Below are 21168 nucleotides of genomic sequence, written 5' to 3'. Positions count from 1 at the left end.
CTCAGCCACTCAGCCTTTTGGGGACGTTTATTGAGTGTCTACTCTGTGCCAAAGGGAACCAATGTGGAGCATGAACAGAGGACCCCTGCTTGCAGGGAACTTACAGTCCGGTGGGGGAAGCAAAGATTAATCAAAGAAGCACATAAATAAACGACACATTGCAGGGTATCTGGCACCCTGCAGGCCTGCAGGTATCTGCGGAATGAAGGCAGCTGTGATCAGTGCCAGGAGAGAGACGCACCTCCCAGAGGACGGGATGTGAGGCACCAGCGGGAGTTAGCGAGTGAGGAGGAGGAAGAGGATTCCAGCTGTGCAGTCGCAGTGGCAGGAAGGCTTCTCTGCGAGGAGGGCTGAGAGGCCAGTATGACTGGGGCAGAGGGACAGCAAGCAGTCCCAGTGAGGCTGAGAGACAGCCAGGCCAGCAGAGGCTTTTCTAGGAACTTGGACAGTTCTGAGTCTGGCCCAGGAGCAGTGGGGCACCCATGCAGGTTTTCAGGCAGGGATGACATTAGCCAGCTGGGCTGGAGCGGGTACCAAGTGAATGCAGGGGGCCAGTTAGGAGACTAGTACTAGTTAATGGAGTTTAGGCTGCCTCTCTACTAACTGGTGAGGGCCGAAGGGCAGGGCCTGTGCCTGGACCCCACTGAAACCACACATGCTCATGCTCACGCACACACACACACACACACACACGCACACAGAGCCCAGCCTGGGAGTGCATAGGAAAGGTACCCAATATACACTTTAGACATCAGTCTGAAATCGGACTCATCCGGCAACACCCCACCCACCAGGATATGTACACAGGCCCTGGGGGCCTTGGGGTGCGGTGGGCTGAGGAAAGGGAATGCAGGCCTCCTGCCAGCCAGTGTCCCAACGTGGAACCGGGAGCCTGGCTCCCATGTCTCCATTCTCTTCGTCTGTTAGACGTGTCCATGTTCTCGGCCTGCCGGTTCTCTCCCTCTCCTGGCAGGGCACAGCCGGCGCTATCCCCAGCCTTGGGCAGCAAGAACAGGTGGGCTGGCCTCTGCACACCATCTGGCTCCTCAACGGTCCTGGTGCCGAAGTGGGGGTAACGTGGGATGCCGCACAGGGGGCAGGTCATAGTGTCCGGGGATGTGGCTATTCTTGGGGGAGTCGTAGTGGCCAGGTGGCAGGCCCAGAGGCAGGGGCGGCAGGGAGCCCACGGAGTCTCGGTCTGGAGACAGAAAGGGGACAGGACAGGGGCAGGTGGCTCCTCACCTCCCTGGCTCTTCTGCCCCCAGACAGAGGGCTGGTGCCTGGCTGTAGGCCAGTTTGTGCAGCATCCCAGCTGCCCGTGGACAAGGCCACCCAGACCTGCCCTCCTCATAGGACAGGAGGACACTTTGTTACCCGCCTTGTCCCCACTTTTCTGGGTATCAGAAAGTTCTTGCTGCCACATCATGCTGCCTCCAATGCTCTCCCTGTCCCTTCCCCTCCCTACCTCCCTGTCCCAGTTCTCTCCGGCCCCTGCCCCAGTGGAGGGCTCACCATGGGTCAGAGGGCTGGGCTGCTCATAGGTGCCACTGTCCCGTTGCAGCCTCTGGCTGTCCCTGAGCTGAGGGGGCTGCCTGGGGGCAGACCCTGACGGAGGGCCTTTCATCTCCATATAGCTGCTCTCCCGGGGGCCCCCCAGCAGGCTGGGCAGGTCCCGGATGGTGGCGTAGGGGTTCTCACTGCTCAGGGAAGCCACACTGGCCCCCAGCCCCTCTTCAGAGATGGGCCCTGAGGAGAGGGAAAGCAGTCAGGCTCAGGCCAGCCCTGGCCCATTTGCCCCAGGCAGCCCCCCTCCCCTGCACACACCTTTACTACAGAAGGGGCCCGGGCCACTGCTGTTCCTATAGCTACAGCTGTAGCTTCGGTCCAGGCGGCTGCCACCTGAGGAGCAGGACACCACGCAGCATCAGACCCCTGGCCCCTCCCCCGGCTCCAGCCTCCCCCAGCACTGAGGCTCAGAACACGGTCCACAGACACACACTGAGACGGGGCGGGTGCTGGGCTGCCAGGAGGCCTTGACCTTCAGGCTCCTACCCCTGTCCGGAGGCCCTGGAGGCGGCTCCCGGCGGCGCTTCCAGTCGGCAGGCAGGGTGGCGTGGTTATCATGCCCATGGACCCCCCCTGGCCGCTCAGGTGCCTGGAGGCTGGCAAACAGCTGACCACTTGGAACCTGAGGGGGGACAGGAAGGACAGGGAGAGAAACATGCAAGCAGGGGCTCTCCAGAGAAGCAGGTGGACACCCGTCCGTCCGCAGCGCACGCGTCCCCCAGCACTGACCTTGTTAGGAGGCGGGGGGCTCGGGGAGCACTGGGACAGGGTGTGGTAGCTGGGGTTGGAGTAGTAGTGACTGTAGCTGGCGGGGACATCTGCAAAGACAAACTCAGGCATGGGGGGCTGCCTGGTCAGAGCCAGGCCTGGGCATTCTGTCCCAGGAGATCGGGGGTCGGCCCTGAGCCCCCTTCTCCCTCCAGCGCCCCACTTCCCCTCTCCTGGGCCCAGGGAGGGATGTAGGAGCCCTGCTGTGTGTCCCCCACACTCCTATGTGCCCCCGCCCGCAGGCCAGCTCACCTGGCATGACGTACTCAGAGCTGTCCAGTCGCCCGCTGCTGTAGGCCACTGCCAGGTGCTGGCGCTCCTTGCCCCTTTGCCAGTGGCGGTAGCCAATGACCAGCGCCACCAGGGCCACCAGCAGCGACCCCAGCACAGCGATGCTGATGACGGCTCCCAGCGAATTATAGGCTACTGGAGGGCTGGGCATCATGGTGAAGGGTTCCTGGCTTCCTAGTTGGGGGGGGGGTCACTCAGGACAGCGTCTTGGCTCTGCTGGTGACCGTGGGGCTCATGCATGCACGAGACCCATAGAGTAGGGGTCCAGATCCTGGCAGAGACCCGGGCAGGTAGGTGCTCGCGGTGTCCTGGTTCCCTCGGGACCATGGGGGCCTAGAAAGCTCACCAATCCTGCAGGGGGCACCACTGTGCCCTGGGGGACACACGCAGGCCCCAGTTTCCGGGTGGCACTTCTCTCCAAAACCACACTGGCACGGTTGGGAGCAGTTGGCACCGAACATCCCTGGAGAGCAGCCTGGGAGAGAGCCAGGGAGGCAGGCGTGCGTCAGAGGTTGGCAGGACACTGCAGTCTCCTTCTTGGGTGAGGGCTGACTTGGGGACAGGCATGGAGCACTTCTTCCTTCTGTGGTACCTTCCAAGCAGAGGTGTCCAGTCCAGCCTGGGGGGCAAAAACAGCTTCCATCCTGGGGGTGGCAGGTCCCACCATGGTGACACTGGCAGGGCTGGGCGCAGTTGGCTCCCCAGTGTCCAGGAGGGCATGCTGCAGGAGAAAAGGTACCTGTCTGGCAGTCCAGCCCAGCCGTTCCCCCCACCCCCGCATCCTCAGCCCCCAGCGTCACTGAAATCGTCCCCTCAGCTTTGGAGCCTTGGTCTCCCCAGGGACACGAAGGCCTTGAACAGTATCTACACTGGACACTCACAAACGCTGACCTGCACACGCGCACGCCCAGTTGCCCACTCAGTGTCTGCACTTGGCTGGCTAATAGCCATTCAGAGCAACACAGGAGTTTCCCAGATGGCCCCACACTGCGTACATCTGGGCTGCTTTCTTTAAATACGACAGAAGTAAACGTCCACACTATTTAAGGCATAATTCTGCATATCTGACATTAGCAAATAACCTAACAGTAGTTGCTCCTGAATTCTATGGAAAAACTCCACTGAGATGCCTTTCCTGTCCGCCGCCTGCCGTGAGCTTACATGCAGGCTTTTCCACAGGAAGAGCTTCTCACCACCTTTTCAAAATGTATTTCATTGGTGTTTTTTGACTACTCTTTTCTATGATGTCCTTCATGTATTTATGTGGGAAAGAAACCATGTATAAGTAAATAAATTGAAAAGTGCAAAAGGAAAAAAAGAACACGTTCAAAACTGAGCTCGTGGCCCCGCCCCCAGGCCTCCCGCAGACGAGGGCCGGGTTGGTTTTCCTGGTCTGTTCGTGCTGCTTTCTCAGCGGCCAGCCTGCACGGGACACCCAGTATTTGTCTATGTTGTTTATATGACTGAATGAATGAAGGCAGGTCCAGAGGCTTTACACCCAGGGGCAGGGGAACACAGGCCTCCGTCCTCAGCCCCCGAGTCTGGGCGTGCACACGCGCTGACACACAAGCTACCGCTAGGCAACCACGCACGTACGCTGGGAACAGTCGCGGCCAGTCCAGCCAGCCAGGCAGTAGCAGGTCCCGTCCGAGGGGTGGCAGGAGGAGTGGTTCGCACACTTGCAGGGCACACAGCGTTTGCCATAGCGGCCAGGCTGACAGGCTGCAGGAGAGGCTGCTGGTGACTGGGGGCGGGGCCAACCCTCAACCAGCCCTTGATCGCATGATGGTCCTCCCTCCTTCCCACTGGGGTAACTGGGGGCACATTGGAATCAGCGGAAGAGACCAAGCTGGGTAGAGTGGGGATTGGGGCATCTGACAATGCACTGCCAGCAAGGCTGGCAGGCGGAGAGGCCTCGCGTCTCTGGAGGGAGGGCGGGGAGGGGCCTCACGTCTCTGGCAGGAAGGGCCTCGGAACCCCGGTGCACACACGCAGTTGCCGGTCTCAGGGATGCAGGTGCCCCCATTCTTGCAGGTGCAGGTGTTGCTACAGTTGGCTCCCCAGAAGCCCTCAGGGCAGGGCAGGTGGCAACGGGTACCTGTGGGAGAGAGGGATAAGGTGACCTGGCCCAGCCCCCCTCCATAGGGGTTCTTCTGGACCCATTTCCTGTGAGATGCACCCCCAACGCCAGAGGGGGCCTGGGGCCTGGATGCCCAGCGTGCTCACCCGTCCAGCCAGCCTGGCACTGGCAGAGTCCATGAACAGGGTCACAGCCATCAGAGTGCTCACAGTCACAGCGACTGGCACAGCCTTCTCCAAACTGTCCCTTCTTGGAGAGAGCATGGAGGGCAGGGCAGTCAGGGGGGAGGGAGGGCGCTATGCCTCCCTTCCCCCAGGCAGCAGGCTGTTGGACACTTACCAGGCAGGGGAGCTGGCAGCGGGCCCCATGCCACCCAGGCGTGCAGGTACAGGCTCCAGTTTGGGGGCTGCAGGCTGCCCCGTGGGCACACTGGCAGCTGGCATTGCAACCGAAGCCCCAGGTTCCAGGTGGGCAGGGCACAGAGCAGTTACCACGCTGCCAACCTGGAAGAGGAGCCTTGCAGGTAGGCCTGGGGACCCAGCTCCCCTCCCGAGCAAGCACACACTGGGCGCTGGCTGTGCCAGGCTGTGTGCTATGAGCTGGGGCGGAGTGGGGGTGCTCCTGGCCCAATGCAAGAGACACGCATATACACTGGAGCAGAAGGCTCCGTGGCTGCCAGCCAGGCACCACCCCCTTCTGGGTCTTGCTCGGCTCTTCTGCAAATGAAGGGGGCTGGCAGCAAACCCCACAAGTAACTAAATGAGTTATCGGATCCTGTGTAAGACAATAGGAAAGAGTGGGGACTGGAGACTGGGTTTGTTCAACATAACACAGCTGACCAAACGAAATACGTCTGTGTCAGAGTCTAGCCCAAAGATCGCCATGGCACCAGCCCTGGTAGACTCGGAGGCCCTGGCCTGCCTGGCGCTGCCATTGCCTGGTTCTGTATGACTGAGGGTGAGCAGTGTTCTCCCAGGAGAGGCTTTCTGGCCTGGGCCTTTAAGGACGAGTGGGAATTTTGCAGTTGAAGAAAAAGCCAAGTGGAGATTCCAGGAAGGAAGTAGCCTGGCTACTTTCCCACCGACCAGCTGCTGCTCAGTGGCCCCGCCCCTACCCTGCAGCCTGCCCCTTGCCCTTGGCTCCACTCTTCTTCTGTGGCCCCGCCCCCAAATCGCTCCTCCCTGGGACCCGCCCCATTACCTTCCTTGCACACGCAAGAGCCGTCGATGGGCGAGCAGGCGATGGCATTCTCGCAGGAGCAGTGCGCGGAGCAGTTGACTCCGTAAGTGTCAGGCGGGCAGAGGCTAGCGCAGTGAGGGCCCTGAAGGCGGTGGGAAGACTAGTAAGGGGGCCGGCTCTTCCGCCTGCCCCCCACCCGGGTCCTGGTCGCCGGGCGCGCCTCACCGTGTAGCCGGGCGCGCACCGGCAGAGGCCGCTGTCGGGCTGGCAGAGGCCGCCGTGCAGGCAGAGGCAGTGCTCCTGGCAGCCCGGCCCGTGCGTGTCGTGCGGGCAGCTCTCGTTGCAGTGGAGGCCGGCCCAGCCCGGCTGGCACGAGCACTCCCCATTCATAGGGTGGCAGCTGTGGGCGGAAGCGGGCTGCTTTGAGCTGGGGCCATGGGCCGACCTCCACACCCCTCTGCAGGGGACAGCCCGTTGCTGAGTGAGGGGCAAAAAAGGAGTCTCGGTGCTGTTCCGAGAACGCCCCCTTCCCCATCCCCGAGGCCCCTCTCTTTTCTCTTCAGTGACATCTGTCCTGCCCCTGGATATGCCCCTGCCGCTTTTCGTGACTCCCAGGGGCTCCAGCACAGAATGCGTCTCCCACGGCCTCCCGAGCCCTTGACCAGTGTCCCACAGCCCACCTGAGGCTGTGCTCCGGGTCGCAGGTGCACGGCATCTGGCAGCTGAGGCCATAGAGGCCGTCGGGGCAGAGGCGCTCGGAGCAGCGGTCCCCGCTGAAGCCGTGTTCGCACAGACACGCTCCGTTGGCTGGGAAGCAGCGGGCGCCGGGGGTGCAGTCGCACGTCTCAGCACAATCCTGCCCGAAGTGGCCCACGGGGCACTCCTCACGGCACCTGGGCGCCTCGCTGAGTGAGCCTGGCCACTCCCACCCCTCCTGGCCCGCACCCCGCGGCTCCCACCCTTGCCAGTGCCACTCACCGATCCCCGGTGTAGCCTGGAGCACAGCGACACTGCCCAGTGAATCGATCGCAGAGGCCACCGTTGTGACAGTGACATTCCTGGGAGCAGTTGGGTCCATGGAAGCCCTCCAGACAGGGCAGGGAGCAGATGGTGCCCTGTGGGGTGAGAGGGCGACAGAGCCCCAGGTGCCTGGCCCCCTCCCGGAGGCCACAGGACCCTTTTGGTTCTCCCAGACCCAGAGCCCTTAAACCTCTCCAGGGCCCAGAGAGCCCACCCCCTCCTGGGAGCCCTGTTGAGAACCACCCACAGAATTGTCCCCAGACTCTCACCCCATCCCCACAGGCCCCACCCTTCATACCATCCAGCCAGGTGGGCAGCTGCAGGAGCCGTGGTAGGCCTGGAAGACACCTCCATTGTGGCAAGGAGAAGTGCTGGGGCAGACGGTGCCAGCAGTGTCCTGGAGACAGGACACCTCACAGCTGCCCGCAGAGCAGGTGAGGTCGATGTGTGAATAAGCCCTTTCTGCCTACCACACACAGGCCCTCCCAGGGGGAAAGCCTGGCCTCACGGCGCTTTGAGTCCACCTCACCCCTCCCTGTTGGGGACTGCAGGCGTCAGAAGGCAAAGGTTTCCAGGACCGGAAATGGCAGGGACACATAGCTCCACCAGGTCGGGTGGGGTGGACAGCCCCGTGTGCCCCTCCACCTTTGCTCATGCGGCTACTTCCGGGGGACACCTCTGCCTGCAGGGGGTCCCAATCCCGAAGCTCCTCATGCAGCTGCATTTTTGGTCCCCACCAACGAGCACTTCCTCCCTGCTGTGATTCCCCAGCTCTCCCTGTTCCCTGCCTCATCTGGAAACAAGTACAGTGTTCTCTGGGTCCCTGTCTCTGCCCCACTCCACAATGTGCTTTCACACACATGCTCTCTCGTGTTGTCTACACAGCCACCCTCCCAGGTGGGCAACACTGTCCCCAGTGCACACACAGGAAACAAGCTCCCAGAGTCAACGATTTGCTCAGGGTCAGCCAGCCAGCCAGTGGCAGAGCCGGGACTAGGACGGTGGCCTCTCAAACCCATCCCCATGTTTGGGGCCTTGTCTGAGTTCCCTCACATGCTCGTGTATGCCTGTGTGGTGCTGTGTCTGTGACCCATGAGTGTGCATGTCCCCCATTACGTACCTGGGCCCAGTTCTGTCTGGGGGGCAGAAGCAGGCTCCAGTCTGGGGGTCACAGGGTGCCCCATGGCAGTGGCAGCTGAACTGGCAGGCAGGGCCATAGCGGCCAGGGGAGCAGGGCTGAAGGCAGTGTGGGGGCTGCAGGCCAGACGGGCAGGAACATGCCCCACTCTTGGGGTCACAGGAGCTGTTGTTGCCACAGCTGCAGGGCTTGTCACACTGTGGCCCCCACACTCCTGGGGTGCACGCTGTAAGGGGAGGAGGTTGGAAGGGGTCACCAGGGGCCTCACCCCTCCCCAGCTTCCAGGCAATTCCTCTCTGTCTCCCAGCCCCACACAGAGGCCTATGCCTGCTTTGGCCCAAAGCCCACACCACATCCCGGGAAAAGCAGCTGGCTGCAATGGTGGGTGATGCCCTGGGGCCTGAAGCACCTGTTCCCTGGTAGGAGGGTGTACTGAGGGCACTGCCGTCTTCACCAGCCACTCACCACTGGAGCAGTCGTCGCCTCGCCAGGCTTGCACACACTGGCACTGATCGGGCGCCACACAGCGGCCATGGACACAGTCCTGGGCGCAAAGTGCTGGGGTGGAGAGGGGGTGAGAAGACACCTGCACCTCCACCCGGACCCACCTTCATCCTCTGAGCCCATCTTCCTCCCTCCCACACCAGGAACCTGGCGTTCTCCACCAGCAACGCTGCCGCTAACATGCAGAAAGACAGAGCAGCGACTCAGACCAGAGCTGGACCAGACCCCAGGGCCGGCTCTCCAGCCCCTTTCTGTGACGTTCTCATAGCACTTCGGGAAAATGGGGAGCGGGTTCCTCAGATAGCGACTAGGCGGTGGCTGTGTCCAGAGAGAGGGAAGGGGTCCAGGGCACGTCGGGCTGGGCAGGGGTCTCTGCAGGGGCTGGTGACAGGCCAGGGCTGAGGGAAGGGGACAGGGGCAGAGCAGACCCCCCAGTCTGGGGGTTTCAGAGTGTTGGGGCAGAAGGCACTGGACAGCCACAAGTCAGAGACAGATAGCAACAGACAGGGACAGGAAGCGCCAGAGATGGACGCAGACACGGAGCCCTCAGACACACAGTGGCAGAGACACAGGCAGCCCAGAGACAGAGGGAGAGCTCTGGAGAGACAGGGACCGCTGAGGGGCATGGAGAGAGGGGAGGGGACAAACACGGGGTCAGCCAGACAGACGGAGGGATTGGCAGCTGTGTCCCTAAGGAAGGGAAGGGCAGAGGAGTAGCCGCCCCCATAGGCGCGGGGCTAAGAGGATGCGCTAGGCCCCGCCCTCCCCTCCCCCCCACCCAGGACTCACGGACACAGGCCCCGCCGCTCTCGTAGAAGCCCTGGCAGCACTGCAGGCGCCTCCGGTGGTCCGTCTTCACCACCTGGCGGTACACAGTCCTGTAGACAACCCTGGGGAGACCCGGAAGGGCCCTCAGTCGTTGACACTGGCGGCACCGCCCAGTACTCTGCTGGGGAAGCGGAGCACACTCCCGGCCTTGAGCCCAGCGGCCTCCTCTAAACTGAAGGTCCCCAAAGAAAATGCGGGCGTGGAGGGCCAGCCGGCTACCCATCCGCCCACGGAGGGGTCAGGCACTCACGTGGGCTGCGGGCAGGTGTGGGGGCTCTCCCAGGGCCGGTCGCAGGGCTCCGAGGGGAGCAGGCTGAAGGGGCGGGAGTAGGACTCCTTGGTGGTGGTGGTATAGCTGCGAGATAGGGAAAGGTCAGGGGCCGGCCCGCAGGGAGAAGCCCCAGCTGGCACAGGTGCCAGGGAGCAGGGCTGTGAGGCTTGGCCACAGGGGCAATCCCCACCTCAACATGTGGCCTTGCTCCCCCAAGCCTAGGGTGGACTCCATCCTGTCCCCAGCTGAAGGGGTCCTCCCAGCACTGGGGTATTCGCGGGACACCCCCTTCTCACCCTACAGGACCAGAGCTATCACTTTCCCCTCGTCCTCCACGACTCTGAGCCCAGTGGGTGGGGCTGGGCTGAGGCATTTCTGGTCAAATCCCACGCTAGCCTTATCCCCCAACCCTGTTCTTTGCTCCCCCTAGGCCGGCCCGTCTGCTCACCCCACAGAAAATGGCTCCCACCCTGCACTCTGTCCTGCAGCCAGCCTCCCACAGGGACCAAGGGACGACGGGGATAAAGGAAGGACATAGGCTCAGAGCTGGGGTGGAGATGGAAAGCAGGTCAGAGCTGGGAGGGAGTCAGGCAGCCCACGGAGCAGAAACAGGAGGGAGGTGAGGGCTGGAGAGCTGGAGGGCGGCAAGGGAAGGACCCGGGAAGAGGAGCCCCGGCGAGACAATGGGGAGCCCTCACCCCACAGCAGGGGCCCCTCACCTTTCCCAGAAGCTGCAGGTGTTGGGGTCATTGGCATCCAGGGCTCCTGCCAGCCTCAGGTTCAGGGCCAGGAGGAGGAGGGAGGGCAGCGGCGACGACATTGCAGAGGCCTGCGCCAGGGCTGGTGAGGGGTGCTCCCAAGCCTAGGGGACCACGAGTCTGCAGAGACCTGAGCAGGGGCAGGAGAGGGGCCGCAGCTGCTGCTTGTGGTTGGGGCCATGCTGCCTGTGTCCTGCCGTCCTGCCTGCCCCGTCTCACACCTGACCTGGTGAGCGCACAGCTTTGGGTCTTCCTCAGCTGCATCCTGCCCTAGCCAGCCTCTCCCTCCACCGGTCACCTTGAACACTTGCCTTTCAAAGGCTGCCTGAGCGCCACCTGTGTCCTTCTCTGCTCCCCAACCCCCACTGGCAGACGGCCCCCCCCACGCACCCCCCCACCGCTGTCCTAGCCCTGTTCCCTGACCATGACCTCCAGAGGCAGGGACCAGTGCCTTTTATCTCTGAACCCCCAGCCCCCAGTCCAGCTGCAACCCCTGGCACTTTTATTTTTACACCAAGGGGCAGTTTTGTGGGAGGCCTGACTGGGGCTCAGCTGGAGGAAGAACTTGCCAACAGTCAAAACAGGTGGTAAGCTCCCCATCACAGAATGTATGCAGGCAGATGTGGTTGTGGGCTTCCTGCCACGTGGGATGGGAGTAGGTAAGGCTGGGCCCAGGTGACCTTGAAGGAGACCCCTCCCAACTACTGGTGAGCGGGCGCTGAGGTGGACCCCCGAGAACCAATGGTGCTGTCCCTTCCCAGCTCCTGGTCCAGGATGTTACTCGGTAGCTGTAAATCAGGCATGAGATTATTTACACCATGGAAATGGGCCAGCTCTCCCCCACCACCACCACACCAGAGTTAGCTGTTAAATATTTGCCAGCACACCACTGCACCTGACCCCAGGTGCTATCTCCCAGGAGGTGCCAGCCTGGCCTCAGACGAAAGGAGAAGCACCCTCCTCCCTCTGGCCACCCATCAACCATCTGCAGATGGGCCCCTGGCCACCTCCCCCACCCCTGGCCTTGCCCACTGGGTGGGAAGAGGGTCAATACCTCAGCTGCATCTTCCCCTGCAGGTCAGGGAGGCCCAGCTCCTGAGCGGCCGCCCCCACTGCCGGTTTCAGATTTCGCTCAGTATTCCTAAAGCTCACTCTCCGCCTCCCCAGGCACCCACATCTGCTTATGATTTTCCCCAGCAGAAAGGTCGGGTCGCAGGCCTCTTACCCCTGAGTATCTCTGGAATGCCTGATGCCTGGTCCCACCCCATACCCCCGCCCACACGCTCCCAGGGTCCCCACAGCCGCCGGCCAAGTTCTCAGCTGCAGTCAGGCCCCTTCGCTCCGGGTCGTGGAGCCAGAGCCCTGGTCTCTGACTCCCCCAGTCACAATCACCCTCCAGCCCCAGCCGCTCAGGTGTGTGGTGTGTGCTGTATGCAGCCCTCCCACCTCTCCTCCCAGGTGTCCCCCCCCTCCTCTCCTCCCAGTGTCCTCCAGGCACGCAGAGCAGCAGGGGCCCCTCGAGCCACTTGCCCCCATCACAGGTCCCTGGGGGCAGATTGCCACCTCAGCCCCACCTAACTCACTGCAAGTAACTCAGCAGGCCTGAGAAACTCGGTGAGCCAGGGCCCCAGGGCCTGGGGGGCAGAGAGTGTCGGGTGCTCAGGAAATGGAGGCTGGCTGGAAAGTGTGTATGTGGGGGCAGGGAGTGGACGGCTCTGCCCTCCCACTGCCCTCACCTCCGAAGGTGGGATGTGAGGGGTCGGGGCCAGAAGCCTCTTTCCTGTGGCTCCCTCTGAGTGGGGGAGGGCGAACGCAGCCCATCCTCAGGGACCAGGCCACAGGTGGGAGTATCCAGATCCCACCGACTATCCCAGTGCACGCCCCACAGCCTCCCCCACACATGTCCCTAGCCTCCCAAGCAGCTGGCCCCTTCTCCCAACGTCCCCAAATGACTCCCTCTGCTCCTGCCCGGCTCTGGCCACCTTGCCAGGCCCAGCGCCCACCTCCTGTGTGCCCCCAGCTGACTCCCCCCCCAGGCCACGCCCAGGACCCTGAGCCCTCAGTCCCCAGCGGGGGGCGGGCTGTGGCCGTGGCCTGGGGCCCTTGTCCTAAGATTGGAGTTCAGTCTGTCTGGATCCAGGGTGATCTCCAGACACACCAGGACCCCAGGCGTCCCCTGGCCTGGATCTGTCCCCAGAGCAGCTCGAGGCTACAGTGAGGGGACAAAAGCTGCCGCAGGTACATTGAGCCACAGGAGGGGGGCCCACAGAAAGTCCTCCCTCCATTCACATCAGCCCCCATCACCTCCTCCCAACCCACTTCTGGGGCTTTGAGAGGACGGGGATGGAGGTGGGCAGGGGCGACTCCAGCAGCCAGAGGGCAGCTGCCTGGAGGGGGGAGACCCTTTCCCAAAAGGCCCTAGGGAGGGCTGCAGTGAGGAGGAAGAGGCAGCTGGTGGGGCCCCCCCCCCCCCCCGGGGGAGACCAGTGGGTGGTCAGCAGGGAGGGGAGATGGGTGGGGAGCTGGGCAGGGAGGGAAGGGCTTGGCCTGAGCGGCTTCAGCCCCTGAGGAGAGAGTGCAGCCACCACCACCCCCAACAGCCCAGAGCGCCAGCCTGGCCTCCCAGGCTTGTTCCCATGGAACCTGTGTTCCCGAGGGGCTCGGGCCCTGGGCCTGGTCCATTCTCTCCCAGCCCCCTCCAGCCCCACAGCACTGGGCCCATGCATTGCTTGTGCCCCTCAAGGGGGTTAAATCAGACAACTGCTAGCTCCCCATCCGGCCCAGGGCCTTCAGTTCACTCACTGAGATGTATGCCAGTCTCTTCACTGCAGGCTCCTTCTTCCCACACAGATGCCCACGCCCCTCAGTCCCCTTCCTCCAGTATCTCAGGGTTGGGGGACACAGATGCCTCCCCAACCCCAGCATGTCCTCTGCTGTGTTCAGTAAGGCAGGGTGCTGAGCGATTTACATGGAGCATCTCATTTAAATCTCACAGCAGTCCATGTGGTAGCTATTGGTATTCATTTTACAGACAAGGAAATGGGCACAGAGAAGGCAAGTCACTTGCCATAAGCCACACAGCTAGTAGTATGGAGCTGGGCCCCATAATGCTGGCAGAAGTCTCTCAGTCTTTTTGGAGCCCAGATGGGAATCCCAGGGGCTTTGCATCTCTTTTTAATAGCCTGTTATGGGGAGGGGGAGCCTGGCAGGGGGCCGGTCAGGAGAAGGGGGTAGGGGTGAGGGCTGCTGCAAGAAGCAATCAGAGGCAGCGATCAGAGGCGTGGGAACTGGGATGTGTTTACAGTCAAGAATGAGCTGACACTTCTTTCTCCTCCACCTCGAGATGCAAAGCAGCTGGGCTCCCGGCCAGGCCCCCAGCCCCCAGTCCGCCTGCACAGCCCCCAGCATCCCTGCCCTCTCCGCTTCCAAGCCTACACTGAGCCCAACCCAGCTCACCCTGCCCTGCTCCTCTCTCGTGGGGAGCACCCTACCTTCAGTGGGCTGCAGCTCCTCAGAGGAGGATGAGGAATGAGTCTGGGGTCTCTGGGAGGGGTAGAGCTCCTAGTGGACGGGAAATGATCCACTTCTACAGAAGACAGACAGCAAGAGTGGGACTGATGGAAGTGAGACAGCAAGAGGGACTTCCCCACCGGCCCTCCCAGCTTCTCTTCTCTGGCAGGTGGTGCAGCCAAGCGTCCTTCGTCCTCCGAGCCTGTGCCCCCTTGCAGCCCACTCAAGCCTGGATGTGAATGCCAACTCTCAGTCTCCTCATCTATAACATGGGGAGGATAAGAGGACGTCCCTTCATAGGGTTGTCATGCCAACGATCACTGAGCCAGTGCAGATAAGCACTTAGAGCCCAGGGACATGCTCACTTGGTGTGGGGGGAAGCTGCTCCAGCACCCATCCCCACACCCTTGGCACTGTCAGACCCTTCGGGTATTGATTCCAGGAAAAGCTGTTTCTTATTTTTTCTGAAGAACCCCCAGGGCAGTCCAGGAATAGGAATGGGGCCGTAGATGCTGACAGAGAGAAAGGAAGTGGGAGTGGGAGGGGCCAGGCTCCCCAAGAACCTGATCCCCCAGAAGGGTGGGCTGCCCGCCAGGTACTGCTTCAAGCCAAGGCGGTTGATGGGCAGGTCGCCTGGATTCTGTGGGTTCTGCCTGTTCGGTTCCGCTGGCCCCTCTCTCCCGCTCTCCCTCCCTCTCTCCCTCCCTCTTTATCCCCCTGTCTCTCTCTGTCTCCCCCTTCCCATCTAGGAGTCCAAAGGTTCTAGTCCTTACAAGCTGTCACAAGCTGTGTGACCCCAGGCACAGCAGTTGAGCCCTGGGAGCCTGCATGTCCTCATCTCTAAAGTGGGAGCGTGACCCCCACATCTCCCATGGTTCAGTGACCAGCCTGGACAGAGCCTCAGGCCAGAGGCTGCTCAGTGCACGTGCGCTGCCGCACACACAGACGCCCCCAGTTCCAGGCTCTCAGCCTCTTGCTTTCCGCCTTCTACCTTGTTCTTCAGCAATGCTCTGCTTTCTGCCATTGTCTCCCTGCACCAGTCTCTCGGTCTCTGTCTGCCTGCCTGTCCCCTTCCTTTCCTCTGTCAAGGCTGCCACACACAGCGCAGTCCGCTCACTGCACTAGGGGCCGCCTTCCAATGAGTGGACGCAGGACTGCAGCCACGTCGTCCGCTCACTCAGCCCTGTGCCCGCTTGGTGCCAAGGTGGCCATGGCCTGGTACCGCTCCTGGGTGTCAGTCTCCCTGTCTCTCTGTTGCTCTGCGCCCTTTCCTAACTTGCCTTTGCCATGGAGACAGGGTCACTTAGTCCTCCCCACTCAGCAGTGAGACCCCAGTCGGAAGTCACCCTGTGTCCGCGACCCGGCGTCGGGGGACACGCTCTGACTCAGCTCTGCTCCACAGGTCACTCAGTGCACGTGTGTACAGGCATGCACACGTGTGTACAGGCGTGTGCACGTGTGTACAGGCGCACACACGCGAGTGCACAGCCCCTCCTACACCGGATGGAGGGACAGGAAGCCTGCGTGCTTTCGTGCCAGAGGCCGGCGGGAAGGGGGCAGGGGCAGGGGCCGGCCTGTGCTCTCCGCGGCTCAGGAAACAGAAGCCAGAGGGTCGTCTGTCCCTGAGACCTGTTTACTGCTCAGGAAACGGGAACTGCAGACTCTGATTCACTGAACACCTGCCCCAGGGCAGTGCCAGTGCCACCCGCCCTCGCCGCTGCCCACAGGTGCCAGTGGCTGTCACTTCACAGGGACACCACAGGCCTCAGGTAAAATGACTCTCCCAAGGGCTGACTGGTTGTCAGAGGCAACAGGACCAAAACCTGCTTCAAAGCAGTGGGTGGAGGGTGACCCCTGGGGTGACACAGGCAGGGAGCAGCTCTTCCCAGGGTAAAGCCCCCCTGTGCCCACCACCGATAGGTGTCATCACTGCCCCCTGACACCCCCAGAAAGCCCAGCCCTGCTCTGGTCACCACCCCTCCCTAAGGCCCCTGTGGCTCCCCACACCACAGGAGAGGGTGCCCAGGGGCCAGCCCCACCAGTGTCCAGCCTCATGGCCTCTGTTGCTGCGCTCCCATCACACTGAACAGCCGCTGCCCCCCCCCCCGGCGTTTCACCACACAGCCCCCCTGCCCGGGCCACCCCTGGGATGCCCAGGTCCTACTCAAGCTTCCCGGCCAGCAGCCTCTTCCAGAAAGCTCCGTCAGTGACGCCAGGCCTCACCCACTCCTCCCTGCCCTCCACCACGGACCCCCAGGCCCCCAGCCCAAAGGAGACCAGAGCTGTTCTCCGCAGTTCTGCGTGTGCTGAGGCCAGCTCCAAACTAGACACGGACCCACACTTCCGGAGACCCCAGCCCAAGGCTTGGTGCCAGGGTCCCCCTCTGGGGGCAGGTGGGACTAACCCAGAAGCTCACAGCCCCTGGAACACCGCAAGTCTGATGGACTGATCGGTGATGGGACCCCACCTGTGATTGCCGGCTTGTGAGTGTGGTACCCCACTGGGCTAGGACCCCCCATTCTTACTCCTCTCCGAGCCTCCATTAGCGGGTCCGCTGCCCCCCCCCCCCCATGTCCCATCCCATCCGTAGCCATTATGTTTTTGTTAAGGTCCAGCTTCCTCACTGGACTGGAACTGTGGGGTCAGGGCACTTCTCTGCCTCCCTCCTCCCCCACTGTCCCCAGCACCCCAGCAGCACAGGCACACGGAGCAGTCGCATGACAGACCCTGAGATCCCACCTTACCCCAGCAGGCCTGGCCCTCACTCTGTGGGGAACGGGAAAGAGTAATGTCAGGGGGCTGTGGCTCCCCCCCTCACCCCACAGCAGAACGGGCCTTCCTTCCAGGGCCCCTACAACACAACGTTGGTGAGAGGATGGAAGGTAGGGTTCAGAAAGAACTTCCGGGGCAGCCCGGTGGCTCAGGCGGTTCGAGCTCCATGCCCTAACTCCGAAGGCTGCCGGAAGGCTGCCGGTTCGATTCCCACATGGGCCAGTGGGCTCTCAACCACAAGGTTGCCAGTTCAATTGCTCTAGTCCCGCAAGGGATGGTAGGCTCCGCCCCCTGCATCTAAGATTGAACGCGGCACCTTGAGCTGAGCTGCAGCTGAGCTCCCGGATGGCCCAGTTGGTTGGAGCGTGTCCTCTCAACCACAAGGTTGTCGGTTCGACTCCCACAGGGGATGGTGGGCTGCTCCCCCTGCAACTAGCAATGGCAACTGGACCTGGAGCTGAGCTGCGCCCTCCACAACTAAGACTGAAAGGACAACAACTTGAAGCTGAACAGCACCCTCCACAATTAAGATTGAAAGGACAACAACTTGACTTGGAAAAAAGTCCTGGAAGTACACACTGTTCCCCAATAAAGTCCTGTTCCCCTTCCCCAATAAAATCTTAAAAGAAGAAAAAAAAAAGAGTCTGGCCATTAATCTAAGAAAATAAAATTCCATTAGAAAAAAAAAAAAGAAAGAAAGAACTTCCGTGGTTGGTTACAGAGCGAAGGCGGCTGCAGACCTAGCCTCTGACCCTGGCGGGAAATACTCAGGGCTGTCCAGTTCATCTGTGCATCTCACTGTCCACCACACCTCCTCCTAAACACAGGGATGGGCTCCGACGCCACTGTTTTGGGGGTACAGTGGGAGGTGAGGCAGGAGAGGCCCCAGGAGGGGCCGCCCCCCCAACCCCGTGCTGTTTCTCTCTGGAGACCTCCATCCTGCCACAGGTGGGCATTGGAATACCAGTCACCACCCCTTTTTCAGTGTACACTGTGGGTAGATCCTTTCTTTTCATTCTCTCAGCAATCCTAGAAAGTAGCTGCTATTATGCCTCCCATTTTATAGATGAAGAAATTCTCCAGGGAGGTTAAGGCATCTGCCCCAGGTCACACAGCCAGCCAGCCTCAGGGTGGGCTCTGGACCAGGTTTATGGAGCTCCAAAGCCTGCGCGCCCTTGTAGGTCCTCCTCTCCCTGTGCTTTCTTTCCGTCTTCTGACTGTCCGTCTTTCCTTCTGTGTGCCCCCCCCTTCCTGTTCTTCCTCTGGGTCTCTGCTCTGTTTTTCTAAGTCGGCCTTTTTTCCCTCCAGGCCTTGTTGTTTTCCAGGAGTTTCTAGGTCTCTGTCTCTCTGTATCTCTTCTGTCTGTCTCTTGTCCCCTGCCTTCTCTTCCTCCTCCCGCTGGCTTCTCCCCAAAGACCATCTGCCAGGAGTGCAGCCAACACCCTCCTCAAGTCAAGATGGGCCCCAGGGCCCTGAGGCACCCCAGGAACCCACTTTCCCAAGACCACTGGAAGAGGAGGCGGGGGGCAGCTGGCTGGAGGCCTGGCCTCAGCCACTCCCCAGCCACTGTGTGTGTGGGGGGCGGGGGAGGGAGGCGGGCAGGGAGCAGACAGCAGCCCAGTGACCTCTATCGCTGTCCAGGTTTCCGATTGGTGGATGGGGCTGCCTGGAGAGCCAGTTTCCTCTTCTGGGAAAGTCTGATAGGGAATGGGGGACAGTGGGGAAACAGATGCCAACTTGGGCTTCACATCCCAGTGAAGACAGAAAGGCAGAGAGGTGAGCCTGGCCACCCGGCCAGCTCCTAGGCAGCAGTGCAGGTAGCCCCAACTGCTGCGGCAAGTATGGCAGCTAGATTCTGGGAGACCTCAGGGTGACAGAGGCAGTAGCAGGGGAGAGGTGACAGGACAGCTGCCCCAACACACTGGCTCACATACAGGTCCTATATCATGGACTGGGGTGGGGTGGGGTTCAGTGAACAGCTCCCCAACCCAAGGCCCAGCTTAGGCCTGGGTTCAGAGCCGACCTCTTGCCCAGTCTTGCCAGGAGCAGAGAGGGCTGAAGCCGAGGTCTGGCCGAGCCTGGGAACCTCGGGCCAGCACAAGCTGTTCCCATCCCCGGGGATTGGGGTCACAGCCCAGCCCCGGGAGAGGCCACTCATAAAAGGCCAGGAAGCTAGAGATGGGGGGTGGGGGATGGCTGTGGGCCTGGGCTCCTGAAGCTGGACCTGCCCCCCACCTCACACACAACCCCCCCATACACACACCAGCCTTGATGTCAGCACTACCTCGGGTGACCCCCCCAGCCCACGCGGCTGAGGACGCAGGTACCTGAGGCCTTTAGACAACTTCCTAGTCCTCAAATCTGGCAGAACTCTGAGCGCCAGGGACCTGCAAACATCGGTTCTTTCCCTACACCCTCCTCCAACATCGGTCCTGGCAGGGAGAGGGGCCACACTGACGCTGAACACTGACCAGGCACTGTCGGCAGCAGGAGACATGGTTTTGCTGGTCTAAGCCTACAACACCCCAAGGCGCAGGCAGTGTGTGTTACTATTTCCCTTCTAGAAGTGAGACACCCAGGCACAGAGCTTCAGTCTCCTGACCAAGGTCCTACAGCTAGTAAGGAGCAAGTCCAGATTCCAACTCGCCACCTTGACTCCCACGTGGGTGCTCTTCACAGCTCCCTTCAGCCAAGTAGGGGACCTGGTACCCTTATCTCTCCAGCCTGGGCCGGGCGGCAGGGGAGGCTGCCCGGGGCTCCCGCAGTCACCGCAGGGCATCTGTACGTCGTGGACCTGTTGCTTCATTGGGGATGGCAACCCCGCTCCCCTGGCCCCTCTCCACTGTGCCACCCCTTCGCGTCTCTGTCCCCACTCCTCGCCCAGGAGGCTCGGACTCCAGTCCGGAGGGGACCTCGGAGTGCGCACGCCCTGCCCTGGGGCGGGGGCGCGCAGTCACTCACCTGCTTGGGGTCCTATCTCTTCGTGGGCCTGGGGTGGGGACCGCCAGGGCGGCCCGGAGGACAGGACGGGGGTCCCCAGCCCGACTGCGGAGCGGCGGGAGCCTAAGGCTGTGGCTGGCGGGCGGTGAGGCGCGGAGGGGCGGGGGCAGGAAGGAGGTGGGACTCGGGCCGCGCCGCGGCAGGAAGTTTTGACAAGGAAACCGGGAGCCGGGGGCGGAGAGATGCAGAGGACCCGGGCGGGGACCGGCTCTGGGGTGGGACCGTAGAGGCCGAGCGGCGCCGGCTCCCGGCCGCCGGGACCGGAGCCCAGCGGGACGAGAACGGCGAGGAGCTCGTGACTGCAAAGTGGGCTTGCGGAGCGGGTCCTCGAGATGGCATCTTGCCAGGGCGGCCAACGACCGTGACCCCATTCCAGACAAGCCGGGGGCCGACCGGCCGCACCCGGGCTGGGAGAGGCGTCGGGGGGACCGCCTGGTCCCGCTCCGGGTTCCTAAGCACCCAGGGCTGCTGTGGTCAAGGGCAGCCGCCTCCGCCGAGCGCCACCTGGCGGCCAGCGTCCACCTCGCACAGCTCGCACCGCCGACCTGGGCGCAGGTGCTCGCTCCCGAAGTCGTCAACCTGGTCCCCACCCTTCTTAGGGCACCCGTATCAGTCTGTCTGATCGGAGGGGACAGACAATTTTACAACATTTGCCGTCATCATCACCAGCCCTTTATGTGTATTGCTTCCTCTAATCCTTAACCCGAGATTCGTTCCCTTTACACGGTGACACGGATGTCCCGCGTCTTACGACACTAGTAAGTGGCAGAAGCGTAATTTGAACCCAGGCCTGTGGTCCCTCTGCAAACCACCGCCTGCGACAGAAAAAGCTGCCGGAAGACCAACACAGGGGCAGTCCTCCGTGGAGGCTTTTAAAAATCAGCTTTATTGAGGTAGAATAGACATCTGGTAAAAAAAAAAAAAATGTACCCACTTAAAAGTGTACTGTTCCATGACGGTTGTTTAGATTTTATTTATTGAGGTAAAATATCCATAACACAAAATTTACCATTTTAACCACTTTTAAGTGCCCAGTTCAGAGGCACTAAGTACCTTAATATTGTACAACCATCAATCACCTCTGTCCATGTCCAGAAGATTTTCATCACCCCAAACTGGAACTCTGTCCCCATTAAACACTAACTCCCCATTCTCCCCCCACCCCCAGCCCCTGGTGACGGCTATGCTACTTTCCCTCTGAATTTGCCCACTCTGGGCCCCTCACATATGTGGAATCATACAGTATTGTGTCCTTTTGTGTCTGGCTCATTTCACTTTGTTCGATGGCTTAGCTGGATGAGTTTCAGCAAATGTGTTCTTTTGTGTAACCACCAGCCCAGTCAAAAAACACAACATTTCCCTCTCCCCCCATATTTCCCTGTGCCCTTTTGCAGATCATGCTGCACCCCAACTCCATCCTCCCCCAAAACCAACCCCTATGAAGTCGCTGATCTGCTCTCCTTTACTGTAGGTTTGTTTGTTC

The 21168-nt window shown here is 61.5% G+C and overlaps 1 protein-coding gene across 4 annotated transcripts; it reads right to left on the bottom strand.

Moving 5' to 3' along the window:
- Window positions 1-9: 9 nt before the first annotated feature.
- On the bottom strand, window positions 10-19829 carry PEAR1 (platelet endothelial aggregation receptor 1). Of its 4 annotated transcripts, XM_019711185.2 has the most exons (24): window positions 19647-19829; window positions 13895-13989; window positions 10365-10533; window positions 9625-9729; window positions 9336-9436; window positions 8508-8600; window positions 8025-8268; window positions 7203-7323; window positions 6863-6999; window positions 6565-6777; window positions 6110-6284; window positions 5906-6026; window positions 5045-5208; window positions 4852-4954; window positions 4577-4723; window positions 4222-4347; window positions 3218-3346; window positions 2972-3100; window positions 2587-2799; window positions 2296-2384; window positions 2053-2188; window positions 1825-1899; window positions 1513-1746; window positions 10-1198 (listed from the first exon to the last, which is right to left on the bottom strand). In XM_019711185.2, exons 3-24 carry the CDS (start codon window positions 10463-10465, stop codon window positions 1047-1049), a joined length of 3108 nt encoding a protein of 1035 aa, XP_019566744.2. In that variant the 5' UTR covers window positions 10466-10533; window positions 13895-13989; window positions 19647-19829; the 3' UTR covers window positions 10-1046. The 4 variants fall into 4 exon arrangements, with proteins under 4 accessions (XP_019566744.2, XP_019566745.2, XP_074174808.1 ...); XM_019711186.2 differs by lacking the exon at window positions 13895-13989; XM_074318707.1 differs by lacking the exons at window positions 13895-13989; window positions 19647-19829 and adding an exon at window positions 13206-13799.
- Between the last annotated feature and the right edge of the window lie 1339 nt (window positions 19830-21168).

The sequence above is a fragment of the Rhinolophus sinicus genome, linkage group LG14 (genome assembly GCF_036562045.2).
Source record: "Rhinolophus sinicus isolate RSC01 linkage group LG14, ASM3656204v1, whole genome shotgun sequence".
Classification (NCBI taxonomy): Eukaryota; Metazoa; Chordata; class Mammalia; order Chiroptera; family Rhinolophidae; genus Rhinolophus; species Rhinolophus sinicus.
This window is presented reverse-complemented; position numbering and strand designations above follow the sequence as displayed.

Coding starts and splice junctions, on each gene's coding strand:
- PEAR1 (XM_019711185.2), bottom strand. CDS start 10,465: ATGTCGTCGCCGCTGCCCTCCCTCCTCCTCCTGGCCCTGAACCTGAGG. Junction 5,209..5,905: donor CTCTTGCGTGTGCAAGGAAG/GTAATGGGGCGG, acceptor CTCCTCTTCCAG/GTTGGCAGCGTGGTAACTGC. Junction 2,385..2,586: donor CTCTGAGTACGTCATGCCAG/GTGAGCTGGCCT, acceptor TTGTCTTTGCAG/ATGTCCCCGCCAGCTACAGT.